This window comes from Dermacentor andersoni, chromosome 4, assembly GCF_023375885.2.
Source record: "Dermacentor andersoni chromosome 4, qqDerAnde1_hic_scaffold, whole genome shotgun sequence".
NCBI classification, from domain to species: domain Eukaryota; kingdom Metazoa; phylum Arthropoda; class Arachnida; order Ixodida; family Ixodidae; genus Dermacentor; species Dermacentor andersoni.
The window spans coordinates 6,347,532-6,370,091 of NC_092817.1; the positions used below are offsets into that span (position 1 = coordinate 6,347,532).

At 49.1% G+C, this 22,560-nt stretch overlaps 1 protein-coding gene across 2 annotated transcripts in view; it reads left to right on the forward strand.

Annotated features, from left to right (window-relative positions):
* Nucleotides 1-22,560, forward strand: part of LOC126535914 (sushi, von Willebrand factor type A, EGF and pentraxin domain-containing protein 1-like) — a 230,935-nt gene that overhangs the window by 42,242 nt on the left and 166,133 nt on the right. For both annotated transcript variants that reach the window (XM_050182766.3, XM_055073349.2), the window contains exon 4: nt 9,990-10,197. In XM_050182766.3, the coding sequence (XP_050038723.3) occupies nt 9,990-10,197 (208 nt within the window). The remainder of the gene's footprint in view (nt 1-9,989; nt 10,198-22,560) is intronic.

Genomic DNA, 22,560 nt, shown 5'->3' on the forward strand with positions numbered 1-22,560 from the left:
CTGATGAGACGAAGCGTTGTGGTGGTTCATTTGAGCCTTCATGTCACAGAAAAGAATGTCAACATTTTATTCACCTGCGCCAAAGCATCCATGTGAAGACATTAAAGCCAGCAAAGGTAACTACGTTCTTATTTATTTTCTACTTTGACATTGAGCCTCTAGAATATTTTCGTTCTCGCTACCCGCCTAATGCCAAAGCCAGCCAGAGCGCATGCGTTTTTCTCGTGTTGCTCCCGACCACCGCGCGGCGCACTTCGGTGTGCGTTTGTTTTTCTCTGGTCGAGTGGATTTTCGCCTGGCAGAGTTTTGGACGCTTTCTGGCTAGCAGACGAGAAAAATAAACAATAGTCGCTCGCCGCCATCATTGTGGGGACACAACGGATTGCAACGCGTTCGCTTGAACGCGACCTCTCCGGAAAGTTTTGTCTCGCCGGTGTAGGATACCGAGCAGTATGCGTATGGATCTCTGTGGACCAAGCGTCTCACGTATTTTTCGATATTTCTTCGGTAGGTGCCCAAAGTACTCATTCGATTGTGGAAAACATGTTTTCCTTCGCGTTTTTTTCATTTCGGTGGCCCCGCCCCAAAAAGAAAACAAGACATTGTTGCGGCGCAGCGAATTGTCGCATGGTGAAAGTTCAATTTTGTTACTTCTGCTTTTCAAGAAAGTAATGGGCCACGGGACGCTTCAGCTGCCGGATACTCTTACTACATTATTGCGATCGCAATTATGTGGACACTCCAGGCGCATTCCTGCCGTTGCTGCCGCCCTCATGTTCCGTAAAAAGTCCTAGGGTGATAACATCGTCATACACACATCATACGATCATCGTCATCATACGATGACATACAGCATGCGCCACATGCTGTATGTGCGAGTGAAAGCCTGGGGGGCGGGGGCGGCATGGGTGATCCAACGATGGTAGCTCAGTCTGGTGCGTGCAAGGGACAAAAGCGGGGAGGAAGCGAGCCACCTTCCGTCGCGCGCGATTATCAGGGGGAGTGGAGGGAGGGGGGCGGACCTCAGGATTCTGTGATCTGTGAATCTTTGATTGCGCAACATGTTTATTTGCCTTGTTTGACGCATTATCTGCAGTAACTTTTGCTTAGAAACGTAAATTTATTGGAGACTTATACGTATATTTAAATATCTTATTTCGAAGTTTTGGGTATACATTCAGTGTATACTTTGTTTCCAGCGACACTCTATTGCCCTTTACCAAGCTGCAACTTCGCATTTGTATATTCCATTGTATGTTCGAATTTCTAATGTACGCGGGCAAGTCAAATGGAAGTGAGCCAACCCACCACGCGCAATAATGGTTCGGTTGATTATCGGCGAGGCATGCGCGTAGTACACAGGCGTCTCTCATTTACAGAAGTGACAAGCAGGTGTGGGGATATATGTTCTTTAATGCTCTCATACACTGGGTTCCGCATGGTTGCGTGACATAATGGACGCTACAAAAGTTGGACAGCGTGGTGTCGTGAGGTTTTTGACAGCTGAAGGTGTTTCCCAAAAAGACATTAGTCATCGTATGGCTGCCTTTTACGTTGAACATTGCATTGCATTGGCCACTGTGAAGGGTTCGAGCAAACGGTTCAAAGAAGGACGTGAAAGTTGCAACAACGATCCAAGACCGGGCCAAAGCGACCGTGCAGTCACTCCCAACACAGTTGCAAAGGTTGATGAGCTGATGAAACAAGAACGGAAGATAAGCATCGAGTACCTGGCAGAGCATGCGAACATCAGTCACGGTTCGGTTCACATCATAACTCATGAACATCTTGGTTATCGGCTCTTGTGTGTGCAATGAATGCTCAAGATTTTGAACCACCGCAAGAAGACGGAGAGATCCGGCACTGCCTTGACTCAACTGATCCGGTATCACAAGGAGGGCGACGACTTCTTGTCTGTAATTGTGACCAGGGACGAAACATGGTGCCACTACTACGTGTCTGAAACACGACGACACAGCTCACAGTGGAAACATTCGAATTTACCACCCCCAAAGAAAGCAAAGGTCGTCATTTCCGCCGGGAAAGTGTTGTTGACGTGTTTTTTCGATCGTCAGGAGCCATTACTGGTCAAATTTGCTAAACCTGGAGAGACTATCAATCGTTTCCGGTATTGCGAATCGCCGGATCGGCTGCGTGTCACAATGAAGAACAAACAACGTGGAAAATTCACGAATGGGGTCATCTTGCTCCAAGAAAATGTCCATCCCCACATAGCCTGATGTGGTTAACACAAAACAATCAAAATTCAAGTGGGAAACGCTTCAACATCCACCGTACAGCCCCGGCCTGTCGCCTTGGGACACCCTCAAGGACGACTTCTTTCATTTCGGGGCGGTTTCAGGGAAACGAGGAAACGTTTCGCCCTGCAAGCGTGTGAGGGCGACAAATCCGCCCTTTGAACGGTGATTCATCGCCTTTGAGAACGTATTCTGGCAAACATTGATGCCTTTCGCCCCCTCAAAAATGTGCCGGTGATTAAGCGATCGTGCAGGATCCGAATCGATTGTTTTCCCACGAGGAAAAAATTCGTCCCGTCTTGTGCCCAAGGATAGACTGCTGAGCCGGGGACTCTGAAAATATGTAGGGCCTTGCCGGTTCATAGTTAATGTCGACTGTCCCAGTAGACGCTGTCGTTCTGCTCAAAGTCTTCGGCCTTTCAGCAGACCGGCGAGAACTCCCGTCAGCAGTAGGCGCACCTACGTGATGAAGGCCAGGATGCCCTAATCAAGCAGAAAATCGGCGTTATGGTCTGTGCTTCCGTATGTAAGCACAATGAACGTTTATTTTATTTATGAATATGGAACTGCATTATTCTCTAGTGACTACGTGCTCGTGTGAATTAACCGACGAAATAATGAGATGTCGTCCTAAAAAGAAGTGCATTATGTTGTAAAACTTAAGAAAACTAATTTTCCCTCGATAGGTGACAGCACCAGAAAGAGAGATAGAATTGTTCATTCTGCACTATATTTAAGTGGCAAAAATTCAGTCGCACTGCTCATTATATCTGCTGAATTGAGATGTTGGTGCAGAGTAATGACGTGTGACACTGAAATTGTGCACAACGTTTCGAAGGCAGCGTGACCTAAGAGAAGAGTGGGCCTTAGCAGTGTGCTGATCACCTGCATGGGCACCACCACAATGGAGCGTTGCTTGCTGAGAGCGCTTAAGCAACGGTGATTTTGCGAACGGTACCAGTGGCCAGGATCACTTCATGGCGATTGTAGTACCATCGCTTGCCGGCTTGTGTTAAGTAAAAATTTTCTATGCGTCTGGTCGGTAAAACTTTATTCGTCGAATTTTTTATAGCGCGTGCTAGACGTCCAGCAGCCCGTAGACCCCGGTGATGTGCGCTGCCCGCTGGATGGGTCTCGTGCAAGAAGTTTCAATTTATATATTTGTAACACTGTTGCAAATAAAATAAACTGAAATAGAAACTCCTTTACTTGATGACGGGATTGAAGCCGTGCACTTATAATTAATTTTCTGACTCTTTCGGTTAGAAAGTTCATTAGCCTATTTCCATATTTACCGATTTTATTACTCTGGTTAGAGTCGTTCCAATATATATGCCGCAATGCTAAAACATAATACCAGGGATATCAGAGGCTGATCGCATCTCCACATTTAAGGAACTGCGCAAACCCTTTCCAGAACTTCCATTGTATTCCAAATTGCATGCTAGGCCATTTCTAACTCTCAGTTAAAAAAGGTACTGCTTTAAAGCTTTCTATAGATACGTTGCAACAAAGCATACAATAGAATGCTATATATGCCGCGCTTTTACTTGGACTTCCGCACTGTGTAATCAATGGTGCAATACAAGTCAGTCATGTTCTTCGTTTTAAATAATTCCCACAGTGTTAAGCATATATTTCTCCTCAAAGTACTTTTCTCAGCTAATATACACTGCTAAAAAGCCCACGATGTGAAACAATTTATAGCCGAACAGCTACATTTCCTGCTACAAAAATTATTATTGACTGAATTTGGCATGTATGCGCATTTCTTGTGGCTGAAAACAATTAAAATTGCAATAAAACTAATTAATTGAAGGAACCATGAAAGATTAGTCTTCAGGTCACATACTAAATTCTGCAGTAGTCAATAAGAACAATAATTTTGTAGGGAATATTCTGCACGTAGTAGCTCTCCTTGTGTCTGCAAAGTTCAATCATGTCATCAATTTTTTCCGCATAAAGAAATCTCTCAAGGTTGTACTTCCCATTTTGAGGTGAAATACCAGGTTTTTTAGCAGGTGTGGTTTTGTTCGACAAATTTTAAACAGGTTAATGACAGTTGAGATTAAACTACGCAGTGGTGCTTTAAATAACGGAAGTGAACATTATGTATGTGTGACAGCTATGTCTGATTTTTTTGTGTGACACATACACTGCGAAGTTGCTACATCTCCATTTTTCCTGAGATTAAATTAGTTGTATGTGTATTTTACAAGAACACTTAGATAGAACATAGTTTTCTGCACAAGGGGATGTCGTGTGTAGGGGCAGCATGCACAGATCATGCGAGGCCTTTTGCATGACTCTGTAAAGGTTGTGTAAATTCATTCCACAGTAAACATTGTTGGATCTTGAAAATATCTGGTGGTCTAATCTTTAACTGCAGTCGCCGCTTGCAAGGAACGATGTCAAAGCAATGAGTCAACCTTCAAGGGAAGCACCTTCATCCGCAGGAACGTCGCAGTACGTGACTTGTACCATGTTGGTTGCTCGTGCACCTGTTTTTTGTGTGTGTGACACTTTGAAGCCACAGCCAGCAGAAGACGCGCCTGAAAAGGCCTTTTTGAGCCAGTTACTCACAACTTCAAGCTGCGACCAAGCACATCAAGGGTCTGCAGCGTCTCCGTCGCCGCCTTTTGCAAAATGTTGCTCGTCTTCAAGATGACACACAAGATTTATCTGACGATGGCATTCTAGGAAATGAGGATGTCGCCACGTTGCAGAGTCTCGGTGGGAAGGAAAAAGCCTTGCTCATGCATCAACTGACACCTGACTACAATGGCTATTCAGGTAAAGCAATATGTATAATACTGCCACTCCACATTATGCAATCTGGTTGTGGATGAGATGGCCATACGGAGACATGTGGTGTGGGATAGAAAAAGGTTCCATGCACATGTTTACATGAGCATTGATGTCACTGATGGCAGCTTTCCAGTTGCCAAAGGTGCTTTTGTTTTAATGCTTGCTGCAGTCTATGGCAGACGGAATCTGCCAATTGACCACTTTCTAGTGGATGGCCTCGGCGGTGAGCAGAGGTACAATCTGGGGCTACAAGCTGCTAGCTTCGCTCACAAAATAGGTGCACACGTTGTGAGTTTGACCTGCGATTACGCTGCAACGAATTTGTCAGTGCTGCGCAGCCTTGGCTCCACTATGGACCTGACTGAGCTAAACGTTTCTTTTCCGCATGCAGTGAATGCGGAAAAAGCATGCGGAAAAAGAAGGTCTAGACCAACTCGGAAAAAGGGGTTTGGGTGGGGTGTCACTTGGCTGGAGACTTCCAGCGGGAAGCGCGGAGGGCTTCTTCCGGCGCTGGCAGGACTCATCAGCTGCAGCGTAACTCCGCACGGAGCGGGTGGGGGGAAGGGACCCAGCCGAAAGAAGCGACGGCGTACGCAGTCGTATGGGCGCGAGACGCCCAAGTGCCCAGTCGTGGGAGCATCGTGAAGATGGTGGAGGACAGCCGAACTGATTTATGATGGGATGACTAGCAGAATGTCATGGCCGTGGGGAACAAAATTAGGGCGTTATAGTGCCCCCTCCTTGAGGGGAAACATCCGGAAATAGGCGTCTCCAGGCGCGGATTCCAGCCGCCCGATGAGGGCGTGTAAAGAAGTATCGCGGCATTGCTCGTTGCCGATTTGAAGCAACTGTGTCCCAGACGAAACGGAAGCGATGGTGTCTACATCTGTCGTTTCTTCCACGGAGTAGCGGGAGAAACAATCTGCAAGGATCCGGTATTATTATTATCATCATCATCAGCCCATTTTATGTTCACTGCAGGACGAAGGCCTTTCCCTACGATCTCCAATTACCCCTGTCCTGCGCCAACCGATTCCAACTAGCGCCTGCCAATTTCCTAATTTCATCGCCCCACCTAGTCTTCTGCCGTCCTTGACTGTGCTTCCCTACTCTTGGTACCCAACCACTAACCCTAATGGTCATAGGGTTATCTAACGTGGGCTTTACATTACCTGCCCAGGTCCATTCCTTTCTCTTAATGTCAATTGGAATATCGGCTATACCCGTTTGCCCTCTTTCTTTCTGTCTCTTAACGTTATGCCTTGCATTCTTCGTTCCATCGCTCTTTGCGCGGTCCTTAACTTATTCTCAAGCTTCTTTGTCAGTCTCCAAGTCTCTGCCCCATATGTCAGCACCGGTAATAAGCACTGATTTTGAACCTTCCTTTTCAATGATAATGGTAAGCTTCCAGTGAGGAGCTGACAATGTCTGCAGTATGCGATCCAACCCATTTTTATTCTTCTATGAATTTCCTTCTCGTGATCAGGGTTCCCTGTGAAAAAATCACCGAGGTTCCCGTATTATATACGACGGAAAATGTATACTCTTGCAGGCATAATGCCCAGCGAGTGAGTCGTCCCGTGGGGTCCTTGAGGGCGTAGCCAGCAGAGAGCGTGGGGACCAGTGATGACGCATAATGGACGTCCGTACAAGCACGGATGAAACTTCGCAACTGCCAACACAAGAGCTAGGCACTCCCACCCTGATTTAATAATTGCTTTCAGCGGGTGATAGAAGACGGCTGGCATAGGCTATAACAGAGTTATATCCGTGCTGGTGTTGCACTAACACTGCTCCTATGCCGTGACCACTGGCATGAATTCGAGCTTCCGTATCGGCAGAGGGGTCAAAGTGGGCCAGGACTGAAGGCGTGGTAAGAAGAGTAGTGAGATGAGAAAAAGATGCGGCATGTTCAGGACCCCAAGAAAATGGGACGTCCTTCTGCAAGCGGTCGGTAAGGGGACGTGCAACGGTGGCAAAATCCTTTACAAAGCGCCGGAAACAGGCGCACAGCACTACGAGACTGCGCACGTCCTTCGTAGTCTTCGGGACAGGAAAGTTCGCAACGGCGCGAATTTTGTCCGAATCAGGTCGCACGTCTCTTTCATCCACGAGGTGTCTAAGGACGGTGATTTGGCCGCGAGCGAAGGGACATATTGAAGTGTTCAACTGGAGACAGGCCCGGTGGAACGCGGACGAACAGCAAAACACACTGATCCTGATTTAATTCATGGAAAGTCTGGACAGCTTGGAATACATTTCTAGCCCCTCTTTCAGTGCCAGCTATGGCGACTCAGGGTAGAGGGCGAGAGACGGACTCTTTGAGCCAACGAGGAGGAGACGAAAAGCTTTATATAGTATGTGCAATATAGCCGGTAATAGCAGGTAATAGAGACTTTTAGCTTGTCTGCTATTCCGGTAAACGGGAGCGGTTGGGCGGATTGCCGGATTTTCGGGGGCGTAAACGTGAGCGGCCAGAGCGGTGCAGCCGCCTGGTAGCGTAAAGTTCAGCCATACAAACACAGAGCTAAAACTGCAGTAACCCACTATATCCTGCTTCGCTACTCGTGCGAATTTTGGCAGCGGCGTAATTGTGAACACGATTACGCCACTGTCGAAAATTTACACCAGCAGCTAAGCAAAATATAATAATTAGCTTTGTGTTTGTGTGGTTGGGTTTTGCGCCGCCAGCTGGCGCCACCAATCTGGCCGCTCACGTTTACACCCCCGCTAAACCGGCAAACCGCCCGCGCTTGCCGGAATACCGGACACGCTAAAGATCTCCAACAGCATAAAGTAGCGGAGCCGAAGAGCGCACCACGCCAACACAGCAGGCTTGTGGCGACTCTCTGCCCTAACAATTGGCCGGCTATGCTTTAAAACCCTTTGGGTGTCCCATCATCGGCAGGAAAGAGGCAGGACCGGTGATGACGTCAACCTCGTCAATTTCCTCTTTCGACAAAGGAGAATTTCAAGTTGCATAAAGCCGGTCTCCACGGCAGGGTTCGGCAGTTCTGTGGAATTCTGAAGGCTGTCAGTGGATTCGTCATGCTGCTCTGTGTCCCCGGACTCCTTATTTCGAGCCACGGAAAGGGTTCGGCAGTTTCCTGGAGCCTTGCCGGTTGTCACCAAGAGCAACCACTTCGAAACAACGAAGTGCGGAGTGGGAAGCACCCGTTGCTTCCATGTAGGCACGCAGTGTGGCACAACACAGCACCGTGTACGCTGCTAGCGCCATTTGGACAAAACGTAATGAGCTCCGCAAGCACTTACATCTCCTCTGAAGCTGTGACCAAAGCTTTCTATTGTCCACCCAGGCCGTCTACCATATCCGCCTAAACACTTTTTCTGAGCCGCACCAGTGTCATGCACGTCCGTTGCAAGGCAGGCAGGTTAGGGCATGGAATGAACGTCTCACCACGTGATCAAATATGGCGGCGGCCACGGAATTTCCGCGAAAAGGGTCTATACGTAGCCAGGCTTCCTTCACTTTTGCAACTATCAGTGCTCTTGACCAGACCTCTGAGGTTTGGAGCAGTTCATTCCCTTGGGCATTTTTGCTATACAGGTTGTTTCGCGTAACTTGAACCAAGGATTTTGACAAAGTGGTTAGCCGCAGCTGGATGAAAGCAACGGCATATAGTTTGCCGTAAGGTGGCGCTCCCCAGAGTATTCTTAAATACAACGACGTACAAAAGCACAGTTCGAAAGTGGGGATCAGAAAATTTGGGTGGGGTAGTTCATAGCGTTTCTTTTTCTCTTTTTTTATTCTTTAACCTATGTAGGACATTAGGCAGTGTAATAGCAAGGGCTTGGTGGCGCAACCCACCACCCCGCTCCAAAGGGGACGCTCTTAACATCCATCCATCCATCCATCCATCCATCCATCCATCCATCCATTCATTCATTTTATTCCACCTAATTAGTTAATTAACTAAAGTGAATTATACAGAATTTTTAGCATTTACTTTGTCCAAGTGCGCATCGTTGCCTTGTAGAGGGGTTTCACAAACAACCGATCGAAATTTTTTTGGCAATACTAAATGCTGCGCGTCGACTTTTCTCAACGTTTAACGAAGCTCGCTAAATATGAAATAAAACCACGTGGCTGCGCTCGTGCGCTATCGTATTCAGCGCTCTCAACCGTGCGTCGAGCCTATCGCTTGATAGGGAAGAAGGCCTTTCCGTGTGCCACCGCCAAAGATGCTGACACAGTGTGAAGCCGATGCCTCGAGCTCCGGCCGCTCACTTCTCCGCGGTCCGCGCGCACGCTTCTTGCGCACAAAGGGCGGCTGAGAGCGCTGCAATACGATAGCACACGAGAGCAGTAGCGTGAGTTTATTTCGTATTTCGCAGGCTTTCTTTAAACGCCGAAAAAAATTACCACGCAGCATGCACGTTGCCACAAAAGTTTGGATGGGTCGTTTCTGAGTCCCCTCTACATCGCAACCAAACGCAAGTGGCCCTAAAGTGAATGTTAAAGATTTTTCATAATTAATCTTGGTTAATTACCTAATTAGGCAGAATATAAGAAATACTCCAAGAAGTGCCACATGACAGCAAACCATATGCTGCTTGGTTTCTTTCGGCTGCGGCTAAGAACCTTCTTTAAAACCTTGGTTCAAGTTACGTGAAAGACCCGGTATAGTGAAACAGTGTAGGGCTGGATACCTTGATAACGATCGTTGCAGTTTTCTACACAACAGTCTGTCGCATATACAGTTGGCCTTTCGAAATGGTTAGTATACCGTCTTTTCACAGAGAGCAGCTCGAATTCCAAAAATTGCAACGCGCAAGAAATGTTTTAATTTTCACGCTCGAACTGCGTTTCAGTTTTACCGCAGAATGGGCGCATAACCCTAATATTGCTTACTGAACTTCTGTAACTATGAACGGCGGCCCAAGTTTGGTCTTGTTTTGCAGGTATTGGTTTTGGTGACGGACGGATTGGCGACGATGGGCCCGGATCCGGTGAAAGAAGCGGACAAGCTTAAGGGTGCCGGCATAGAAATATTCGTGTTCAGCATCGGACGCTCCATCAGAAGGCACCTGGATATGCTGGCATCCTCGGAAGACCACGTGTTCGAATGCGAGAGCTTCGCGCAATTTCAGAAGACCTTCGATGACCAAGGCAAGTGCCCCGCAGTGCTGTCCGCTGCGCACTCTTCTTGCTGTATCACTTTAGCTCATATTTTCTTAAGACAAGTCAGGTATTGCCATATTACCTCGATAACGAGATGCAGCTTCGGACGTCAGTGTTGATGCACATATCTATAGTGGTGTAGTGCTCAACCACTATGTCGATAAACAAGAAGAAAACTAACATTGGACGAAGTACATCTGTCTTTATATTCGTTTACTGCATTCCATACGTGCTTGTCTGCTAGATTGAGGGTCTCGCCCGCGCACCCGTATAGCTTTCATAAACTGTCTTGTGGTATTACTGCCAAGACGTGCTATTGAATGCAACTCAATAGCACGCCTAGCGCATTCTCATATAGCACGACGTCACGAGATGCGTCATCATCAGGGATGCTGTATAAAACAATTGCCAGTTTCGGCGGAAGGCCGAAGCACAAAAGCACAAACAACCATAGCAATGCCATTTGTTGGGCGTGTTGGTAAATTGAAAGCATATTTAGCGCCAGCAAACAAGGACGTAAGGGAGACGACAACACAAGCGCATTGTGTTGTCGTCTCCCTTACGTCCTTGTTTGCTGGCGCTAAATATGCTTTCAACCATAGCAAGGTTATGAGTTGCTCCTGAACTACTCGGACGATCTTTCATAACTACACGTGGGTGCTACTATATACTCGGACGTGACATACGCTGGTGCGCCAAAATTTCTGGCACCCTTAATCATGTTGTGTAGGGCCTGTAATGTCATCGCACAGGCACCACTGCGCTTCTTGTAAAGAGCGGCGCCAGCAAGATAACATCACTTTCAGATTGTGAGCAATAATATTGTTTCGGCCTTTTTAACAGTCTCGGAAGACTTAGAGTAAAAGTCATGCCCTGTCGATCGACCTGTTTAGTTGCTTTTACTTGTGCGCTCAAGAATTACGCAGAATAATTAAGTCAAGTAAGTAATGAGACTTGGTCGGAGAAACCTTGGCGGTTGAATAGCATAACATCTACATTGCAAATGCGGTACGGATGAGCTTAAAGCTTACATAACTTAAATATGCACGGAAAATTACGGCGAAGGCGAAGCCTTTAGTGTCCATATATTGCTATCGCAATGAAAAGCCAGCAACTGCATGCTCTGGTCATTGCACCGCTTTTTTTACGTCTATAAGCCTGAAGGATGCAAGGAAGCTGTTGATCGCGTCATTACCTAAACGAGCAACGAAACAGGCGGAAAACATAAGTATATCACGCTAGCGGGCTACCGCATTTATATGTATGTGATAACGGTGCGACGTGAGATTCATGTCGGAGCTCCATGCTATCGCATCACGTGACTGCCTGCGGAATATCAAACTTTACTGACAGTAAACTTTCTCATCTTTTTTGTGGTCAGGGTTAAGCCTTCTCTAACGAATTATTGTCCACGAGAAGCCAGAATAACATCATCAGCTGCATCAGCTGGGCATTAGACAAAATACCAAATCGACTGCTCATTCATTTCCTCATAGCAGGTGACGCGGAACTATATCGCTCTATCCTTTCTGCTTCGTTTTCGGACGCTGCGGTAGTCGTTAACCACTCCGAGGCAGTACGGGTGTCGACTGAGGAAACGCGTCGTACCCCGCGCGGATAGTCGGAGCCACAAATTCAACGAGGCACAGCCTATTGCAGAGCACAAACTTACTTCCGGAAATAAGTTCGTCGCTATATGTTTGCTTGTGCTTGAACTAAGCTTACGCTCCAAATGTCTTAAGTACGAAACAATGGGAAGGCCGTGTACAGAGAAACCTTTCACGCTAGAATTGTTTGTAAAAGCGTATGCCAGCCAATCCTGATGCTGGACACTGTACTGTTAGTGAATGCTGCCAGCCGATATGAATGAGCTGCTGTGAGCGAAACGCTTTGGTATTTGTGTGCTCAAATTAAATCTCGTACTGTCGAACATTCTTATGCGTTGGCGGCGTGCACTTTGTACGCCGTTTCACACACAGCAGGCAATGCTACACTATAGCGCTACGAAGGCTACAGAGACTCTCTCACAGCTCGCATTCACGAACGAAAAATAGTGCGTCACTTAAAGAGTAGCTAGGCGTCGATGATGGTAGGCGTCAGGTAATTCGAAGTAAAAATGAGCCTCAGTCATTATCGTCGCACATTAATTCGTACTTACTACGTGCAGGGCGTAACCTCGCGTCATAAGTTGTAATATGATTACCACTCTATTTTTATGCTCAATGCAGGACGAAGGCTTCCTCCAGAGATGTCCAGTTACTCCTGTCTTGTGCTGATTTTAATTTGTGCCCGCAAATTTCCTCATTTCATCACCCCACCTAATTTTCTGCCGTCCTCGACTGCGCTTCCCTTCCCATGGCACCCATTCTGTAACTCTAACGGTCCACCGGTTATCTGCCCACCCTATTACTTCACCTGCCCAGCTCCATTTCTTTCTCTTAATGTCAACTAGAATATCGGCTATCTCCGTTTGCTCTCCACACTGCACACTGCTGGAAGGGGAATGCCCGTCTTGACATTTAGTAGTGTGTGGTAACCTCATGGAACGTGAGCAAGGGTTCCCCGCGGGGCAGAGGGACTGCGGAGGCGGCGCGGTCAGTGAGTCCTCGCGCGGCCTCGTGCGCACCCTCTTTAGGGTTAGAAGGAGCGCCCTAAGTTGACCCAAAGTGAGCGGCAAACCAAGTGAGAGAATGCGGAGAGATACTTTTGGCGCTTTGGAGAATGCGCAGGGCCTTAGGGTAGGCCATCCCCGTTTGATAGGCCTTAATGGCTGTCTTGGAATCGCTATATATGGCCTCCCTGCGACCATCGAGCACAGCCAGCGCGATTGCAACCTATTCGGCTACCACGGGCTTCGAAGTGCGTGCCGTGGCGCAGAAACTGAGCCTGGAATTGTAGTCGATGATGGGGACGGCGAATGCCTCTCTATGGACATATGTCGCGGCATCCACGAAGCTTGCCTCAATGTGGTTGTTGGGGACATGCTCGAGCAGAGCTGTACACCCTGGCCTGACGTCTACCGACGTTGTTTGCGGGGTGCATATTGCGGGGAATGGGCGCGATGTGCAGTTGAGACCTGTTGTCGCTGGGAATCCGCACGGCGTCGGGGCACTGGTCGACAGGGTTGAGGCCCATCTCATTGAGTATCTTGCGACCCGCCGGGGTGCTGGATAGCCTGAGGAGCTGCGAGCGCTCTTGTGCCTCGATTATTTCTTCGAGCGTGTTGTAGACTCCGAGCTTGAGCAGGTTTTCGGTGTGGGTGCTTACAGGTAAGCCGAGGGCAAGCTTAAAGACCTTTCTGATGAGTAAATTGAGCTTGTTCCTCTTTGCAACATGCCAATTACGCATGGCCGCCGAGTATGAAAGGTGGCAGAGAACAAAAGCATGTATAATGCGGATGAGATTGTCTTCCTTGATTCCCCGGTGCCTGTTGGCGATCCTCCGTATGAGGCCGAGAGCACTGTCCGTCTTGGCAGTGATCTTTCTGAGTGCGGTTCCATTCGTTCCGTTAGAATCGATATACATCCCCAATATTCGGAGCGAGTCCACCCTGGGCACTGGGAACCCATCACCAGTGAAAAGCCGTATTTCGCTTTCGGGCGTCGATTTGCAATCACGATTGCCGCCGCCTTTGGGTCTTTTATCGTAGAGAAGTAGTTCAGAGTTGGATGGAGAACATCTTAGCCCAGTGGGGCGGAGGAAGCGCTCGGTCGCATCGATGGCGCTCTGCATGGCGGCCTCAAGTTGGCCGTCGCTCCCGCCCACGCACCAGATGGTGATGTCATCTGCGTAGACGGTATAGTTGATTTCTTGAATCTTCGCGAGCTCCTTGGAAAGCTCGATCATTGCGATGTTGAATAATGTTGGCGAGATGACTGATCAGTGAGGCGTGCCGCGTGAACCGAGGGTGATCTCTTGCGAAAGGTATCCTTCGATCTGGAGCTTCGCAGTTCTCTGGTTAAGGAAGGATAGGACGAAGTCGTAGGCCCTCTTCCCGAGCCCGAGGCCCGCAATAGACTGCAGAATGAATTGGCGTGCGATATTGTCGAAGGCCTTCTGCAGGCCTAATCGAAGGATGGATCTGGTATCTCCCGTGCTCCGGTCGATGATTTGATGCTTTATCAGCTTTATGGCGTCCTGTGTGAATAGGCGGGCTCTGAAACCAATCATATTGTTCGTGTACATGTCATTTGTCTCGATGTGCACCTTGAGCCGGTTGAGCGGGACATGCACTGCGACCTGACCGACACAGGATGTCAGGGAAATTGGTCTTGGATTGTCGATTCATGGTGCTTTACCGTGTTTGGGGTGAGTACCGTGCAGGCCGTCTTCCATTGTGTGGGGACCTGTCCACTGCTCGAGACTTCATTAATCCTTTCAGTGAGGAAGTCAATCGATTCATCATCGAGAGTGCTGAGCATCTTGTTAGTGACGCCATCCGGGCCAGGGGCAGATTTGACGTTGAAGGAGAAGAGGACCTCTCGGATCTCGGCCGCAGTAAAATCCTGATCCAAGTCCGGCGCCGCACACCCCGTGTAGTCCGGGAACCGGGTAGGGGTAGACCTATCCGCGACTGGCAGGTACCTGTCTATGAGCCTGTCGACAATCAACTCGTCCGGAGTAGAGTCCGCAGCGAGGTGAATGGCTAGCGCGAGAGATCGTCTCTGGCTGGATCTGGTGCTGCCCTCATCGAGAAGGTGTTTGAGCGTACCCCAGCTCTTGCCTGATCTGAACTGACCCATTGTTGTTTACACAGGTTCTTGCAGAGCTGTTCGATGTCCCTGTTAACCTGGGAAACCTTCTTGCAGAGCCTCCTATATGCTTCTGCCCCTTCCATCTCGTGAGGAGGGCTTGCTTGGCTTCCAGCAGGTGCGTAACCCACTATCCATCTTTTCAATGCCGAGTTCAGTGACGACGTCCTTGGTTGCCGCCGCGGCGTCATCCCTGATCCCTTTGCACCAACCTTCAAAATCTGTCTCGGCCGTCGGTGCGCGCTCGGCTCTGATCTTGCGGAAAACGTCCCAGTCGATCAACTTGAATTTCCTCGTCCTATAGCGTGCAGTCGCGAGGGAGACTTCGATGACGTAGTGGTCACTTCCGAGGTCTAGAGCCGCGTTGACCCACTTGACCTTCCCTACGTTCTTGACGAAAGAGAGGGCTGTGGTAGTGTCCCGGCATGTGGAGTTGCCTCTCTTAGTGGGGAAATCCTTATCGGTGATAAGGGTCAAGTCCAATTCCATCGCAGTCTGCCACAGCTAGCGTCCCTTGGGCGTGTCATGGGTGTACCCCCACACCCTATGTGGGGCGTTGAAATCCCCGACGACGACAAGGGGGTGCCCACCGGCCAGGCTGACGGCCTCTTGAGGAGAGAGTTCGCCCTCGCCCTGCGATAGCTGGGGCTGCAGCATACGTTGAGGAAAAAGAGGCTGTTTCTTCTTAGGCCCTTTCTGGGCGGGTTCATGAGTATTTTGGTCATGACGTACATGACAAGGATAGCAACTCCTCTACCTCCTGAATGTGATGATACTACCAGACAAACCGCGAGTTATATAGGGGTACTAGTTGCAAATTCCTGAATAGTGATGATTTGGGGCTTAGCTGTGAGAGTTCTTAAATATTCCTGCAAAAGCGGCGTCTTGTTGGGAAACCTTCCGCAGTTCTATTGCCAGATACTAAAGTTCTCGTCCGCACTATCCATGTCTATGCTGAGAGGGGCGTTGAGCGGCCCTGAGAATCGCGCCCTCCGTCGGTGATGCTAGTACATGACGCCATCCTGCGACCTGCGAAGGAGCGGGGCTGGGTTCTCTCCGGGCATTGACCTCCTCCAATTTCATTATTCGTTCACTGAGTGCACCTAAGCTCATTATTTTGGTGCGCTATAGCTTCCTGGACCTTTACTAAGCTAGCCTGCGTGCTGGCGAAAGCATTCTTGAGTTCCGAGAGTAATTTTATAGTCTCGTCTTCCTGTCTGTTCTCTACCGCTCGACGGCTGGGTGCGCGAGACCGGTGGGATTTTTCGGACGTATCCATGGCGGCCGAGGCCAAGGCGCATTGCGGCGAGGACGGTGAAAGCGCAAGCTTCCTCATCTCCGCCATCTCCGCATCTAGACTGCTCATTTTTTGCTCAACCTGCGCGCTTTCTTTCTCAACTGCTCGTTAACTCGTCGCAACTCCTCGAGCTCGTTTGCGTGGTGTGAATCGGGAAGCAGGTCGTCATCTCTTGGGCCCTCAGGTCCCCCTCGAACCTTGTCGGCCCACGAGAGCGTCAACCTCTTGCTTCTAAGGCCGGTGGGCGTGCGGAAGCGGGACCTGGTCCCCCTCGATGTGTCGTGCCCCGGCCTGGAGCTGGAGCGAGGCCGAAAACAGGCCCGTGCTCTGGAACCGCGGCGGGAGCCGGAACGTGCCCAGGAGGCAGAGCGGCCCCTGGAACGGGAGCGTCCTCGGCGCTGAGCACCCTGAGTGGACGAAGCCTGGAGCTCATCCGCAGTGTCGGAGCGCCGCTGAGGGGACGGTGACGCGGCAGCGGCCATCTTGACGACGACGCACAATGTATGGGATCTTGTACCTTTGAGCACAGTCCTTACTAGCAGTGAGATGCTGGCCACCACAGAGTTTACACTTGCAGGTACACTGATGCAGCTCATCGGGACTATAGCTCCACAGCCACGGCAAATCGCGTTACTAGGAGTGGGGCACACGTCGGCGCGATTACTGAGGCGGCCGCACGTATAGCACACGTCGATTTGCTTGCGGTAGAGCGAGCACTGCATGAGTAACGATCCATACCTGACAAAGTTCGGTACACGATGCCCGTCGAAGACGGCGACGACCGTGCCTGTTTGGGCTATTCTCTTCGCTGCTAAGGCGAGTGGATTATTGGTGTTGACAACCTTGGCATCGATGACGTCAGGGCCGCCTTGGAGAGGGATGTTGGGGATCACCCCCTTGCACGTGATGTGCGGGGCCGTCTCGTAGGCACTGAGCTCATATACCTTGCCCGAGATGAGTATCTGCCTCATCCGGACGTAGCGGTTCGCGTTCTCGCGCTTGGGAGTACTGGCGACCATAATATTTTGCTGTAGATTCGGGCATAGAGTATCTTGGCATAGATCTTCCTGACTGATGCCTGACTGATGCTTCATGACTGATGGCATAGATCTTCCTGACTGAGTATTGCGTCAGCCACCGTAACAGCGCCAATCTTGTAGATATTGAGTCAACCTCGCGGCCCGATCACAATCTTGATATCATCTCGAGGAAGTGAGGGCAATCGTCCCGCTCTCATCACTTTGGATTTTAGCGCAGCACCACTTTATTTGCCATGGCGCGCCCCCGGCTGAGGCGATGGCGCATTAGCGCCAGCCGTGCGCGTTTCGGCGCGAGCTCTTCTGGCCGCCGCGGACTGCCAACCTTGATCTTGAGTAATCCGTTCCGATGAGACATCCTCCCTCTCCACTTGATACTCCATCTTGAGTAAGAAATTAAGCGTACCTCACCTTCGAAGGCCTGCTGGCGGAAGAAGAAGCTGAAGAAAGCGGACGTGCCCCGCATCGGCTCCGTCTTTTTGAATGATTCTGCCGGCACTTTTGGCAGGACCACGCATTGAAGCTCATCATCGGATTCGTGAGGTTAACCCGAATCGGTGGACACCTTTGGACAAGGTGGGCCAGCATTTTTTGGACTTCTATAGCCTCTTTTCTGTGCATCGCAAGTGGGCGCCACGCTGGGCCTAACGCCACGTAGGTCTAGCGAGCCCGCCAAGCCGGCATGGCCGATATGCGCATGGACGACGAACTCTCCTCGGAGACGGAAGACGGCGAGGAAAGAATGGGTTGGCAGGTGGTCACCAACCGAAGATCGCGATCTGCGAAAAAGACCTGGGGAGCTGGTGGAGCCGCCAATTTGATCCAAGAATCACAAGGAAAGGAGATCGGCAACAAAGGTGCTGCCGGTGCCGACAAGCTCAAACGCCGGATTGTGAAGGCGTCAAGAATGCCGCAACTGCCGGAGGAGCACAGGAAAATCATCGTTAGGCCTCGAGGAGGCCTCAACCTGAACAAGGTCAGCACAGCTATTGGAGAAGCGGTCGTCGAGGCAGCCGGGCTTACAGCAGACCAAGCGAAGGAAGACATCGTCTGCCCCAACTTCACACAGAATATTGTGGTGGTTAGTACACCGGACTCCTCTCATGCTGAAAGGTATGTGAGAATCAAGTCCATTACGATCATGGAGGCAGAATGCAAGTTCTGCGGTGAAGATCACCCCACAGGTGACAGGGCTTGCAAGCAGCGGTACCAAATACCATATGTAGTAAGAATAAGAAGAAGACAACGCTCCAAAGTGGAGACCGAGATGGAATCGGCCCAACCGACAAAGGCAATCCCTCCAGGCGCCGGAAGGCGCTCACGCTCCAGAAGCACATCAAGATCAAGACAGCGCTCAACATCGAGGGGACGAAACCGTTCCAGGACTCGGGAGGCGCAGGTGCGCTTCAAGGAGCAGGAGCTGAAGACAAACAAGAAAAAGGAGCCAGGAGCGACCTGGGCCGAGAAAGTCAAAGGTACTGTGAAAGTCACAGATGCGCTAGCCTCGCAGGAACAAAGTAATGATGCCAGAGTAGAACAGCTGATCAGAGAGGTTATATCACTAAAGAAAGCAAATGAAGAACTTAAGCAGCAGATTCAGGAAATGAAAAAAGGGTTGAGGACAGAAAGCGGCAGTGTGGCAATAGCTAAGCCGGTGTGTAGAAGTAACAGCCAGGAAGAAGACACACCGGCGCCCAAAAAGAGAGCTGTAGTTCCGGAGGCAGAATCGATGTGCTCGGTTCTGGCAGAGATTAGGAATGCGATTAGGGACCTAAAGGACACGGTAGACAGCGTTAACCTTAAGGTGGATAAAACATGGAAGTGGAAGTTAATAGCCGAGAAAAGGTTGAAAAGGCTAGAGGCCCAAGGAGAGGATGAAGAATATCTGCCCTTGGAAGCAGAAAGCGCTAGAATACCCCCAGGAGCGGTAGGTGGTACAGTCAAGCGAACAGTGACAGGGGGTAGCAAGTCAGGGGGCAGCGACAATAATAATGGATAATAGAAATAGACTTAGTGTGTGGCAGTGGAACTGCAGAGGATTTCAGCAAAAAAGAGCGTCACTAGCACAGATAATCAAAACGGTTGAAAATAGGCCGAAATTAATAATGTTGCAGGAAACTCTAGCGGAGGAGATCGGGCTGTCCGGCTTCAACTCGGTCTGCAAAGGCAAAGAACCAGGCAGAGGAATTGCCACCCTAATTGACAAGAAAATTCCCTACATAGAGCACGATCTAAAATTAGGGACGAGTAAAATTGAATACATATTGATAGAAATGGTCCTAAAAAGGCACAGAGGTAAAGCGCAAAGCTTGTTCTGCCTCAACATATATAGCAGTCCCACAGAGATGAGACAGAGCTTCAGAGCAATTTTTAATAAGGCCATGAGGGTAGCCAAAACTGCGCCACTCGTAATAGGAGGGGACTTCAACGCCCCACACCAATCTTGGGGTTACCGCTGGAGTAGTAAAAAAGGGGAAGGAATCTGGCATCTCGCCACAGATTTAGGCCTTTCTCTTATCACGGACCCAGCCTTTCCTACCAGGTGTGGCAGTTCCACGTGTAGGGACACTACCCCGGACTTATCCTTCACTTATAACTTACCCAGGGCAGACTGGATCAACTCTGGTACGGACCTAGGAAGCGACCATTACATACTACACATAATGGTCGAAACGACAGGGGGGGAGGTAAAGCATTTCACTTACATAGACTGGGAGCACTTTAGAAAAATCAGAAAAGACAGAGCAGACACAGATAGAAAGGGGCGCATCACACAACAAGAGTGGGTGGGTCAGCTTAGGGACGACTTGAATGCAGCAACTAAGGCTATAGAGACAGAGGAAGAGGTTGAACAAATTGATAGTAGATTGGCGCATTCGATCGAAGCCAAGCAATCGATTTTACAAAGATGGAAATCACAACGCCTAAACAGGAGACTTAGAAAACGAATTGCTCAGCTCAATAAGAGTATAGAGGAACACGCACGATATTTGCAGCAACAAAAATGGGATGAGGTGTGTAAATGTCTAGACGGAAGGATAAAACGTGGAGGCAATTGGAGTCTGCTCAGGCATCTGCTCAACGAAAAAGGCACTAAATCGAATAGACGTACGGCAGTGGCGAAACTGGTACACCAGGAGAGTCAGACTGCAAGCGCAGAGAGCATAATGGAGCGATTGGCTACTAAATACTTGCCTCTCAGGAAAGAAGATCAGGATGTGAGTTATCCCGATTACTTAGGGGTAGAATGCAAATATATGGATCAGGAATTCACCGAAAGTGAGGTACGCACGGCACTGTATGATCTGAATAGTAGGTCAGCAGCTGGTCCGGATGGCATCTCTAACAGATTGCTTAAGAATTTGGACGACGATTCAATAAAATATCTGACCACATACATTAATGACCTATGGAAAAATGGGGTATATCCAGAAGAATGGAGGACGGCCAGTACTATTTTAATACCAAAGCCGGGCAAGCAACTCAACTTGGATAATCTGAGGCCAATTTCGTTAACATCATGTCTAGGGAAGACAATGGAGCATGTCATATTGAACAGGTTAACGAAATATGTGGAGGACAATGACATCCTACCGTACAATCTGATTGGTTTCAGATCAGGCTTGTCCACACAAGATGCCATGTTGTTAATCAAACATCAACTGCTATTAGCTAAACCACAAAACACTCGAGCTCTCTTGGGGTTGGATGTCGAAAAAGCTTTTGACAGAATTAAGCATAGAGCAATACTTGAAGTGATTTCCGAACTGGGATTGGGGAGAAAACTCTACGAAGTGGTCAAAACCTTTCTTGGCAAACGTTCAGCTCACCTTAGATTCGGGGATATTAAATCAAAGAAGATGGATCTCGGTGACAGAGGGACGCCACAAGGGTCGGTCTTGTCACCTATGCTTTTCAACCTGGCCATGTCAAAAGTGGCAAAGGGACTAAAAGGGATAGAGGGCATTCACTTTACCATTTATGCAGACGATGTGACTATATGGACCGCTGAAGGAAGTATGGGACATGCGGAAAGCAGACTTCAGAAGAGCATTTATGAGGTAGAGTCTATTTTAGAAGGCATGGGACTCAAATGCTCTGCTAATAAGTCTGAACTCCTTGTACTCAAGAACAGAAGAAGGGGTAGAAAACCGAGGGGATACGTTCCCGAGGAAGAACCCAGGTTAGTACTGACCACGAAGGCAGGCGAATCTATTAAGCAAGTAGAATCCATTAGAGTCTTAGGGTTATTCCTGGAGGCAAACGGGGCAAATGGAAGAACAATACGACACATCACAAGCAAGACTGTGGAGGTAATAAGACTGCTAAGGAGAATCACTAACAGACACAGAGGGCTGGGAGAGGAGAGCGCCATGAGACTGGTCCACGCTTTCGCCTTGTGTCACTTCTCGTATGTAGCTGGGATGCTCACTTGGACACAGACAGAGATAAACAAGTTGAACAGATTAATTAAAAGGCTAGTCAAAACAACAGTGGGGTTACCGATTAACACTCCGGATAACAAATTAATGAAACTCGGGCTCCACAACACAATAGCCGAGATAATTGAAGCTCAGCAAATTGCCCACAGAGAGAGGCTCTCTGGAACAAGGCCAGGTAGAGCAATACTAGAAGAGGTAGGATGGTGCCCAACCGAATCCAAAATTTCAGGTGAAGGCACAGTAGAACTAAAAGATAGCATAAGAAAGGTAATCAAGACGACTCCTTTCCCCAGAAATATGCACCCGGTGCACAACCTGGAAAGACGAAAGGCAAGGGCCAAAGCTCTCCTGCAAGAGATAGAACACGACAGAGAACATGCGGCATTTGTAGATGCTGCGTGGGTCAGAGGAAAGAAAGCCTTTACGGCAGTAGTAGTAGATGCAGATGGTCTCACTCGGGATGCTATTACAATCATGACTAAAGACACGACAGTCGCGGAACAAGTAGCGATAGCATTGGCTTTAAGGAATAATAAGTGGACGAAGATTTACAGTGACTCTAAGATGGCTATTAGACACTTTACCAATGGCTTTGTAACCAAAAGGGCTGCCCAGCTGATCGGTGAGTTGGACAGCCAAGAGATCGAAATCCGCTGGTTTCCTGCGCACATGGGGTCTGTCGATCCATCTCGGAAGAATTTAAACGAGATGGCTAACGCAGCTGCACGAGGACTTACTATCCGTGCACTACGCGACCAGGACCTTAATATTATACAGGAGGAGAACAGGGACCAATTACTAACTTATAATAAAATCACGAGGCA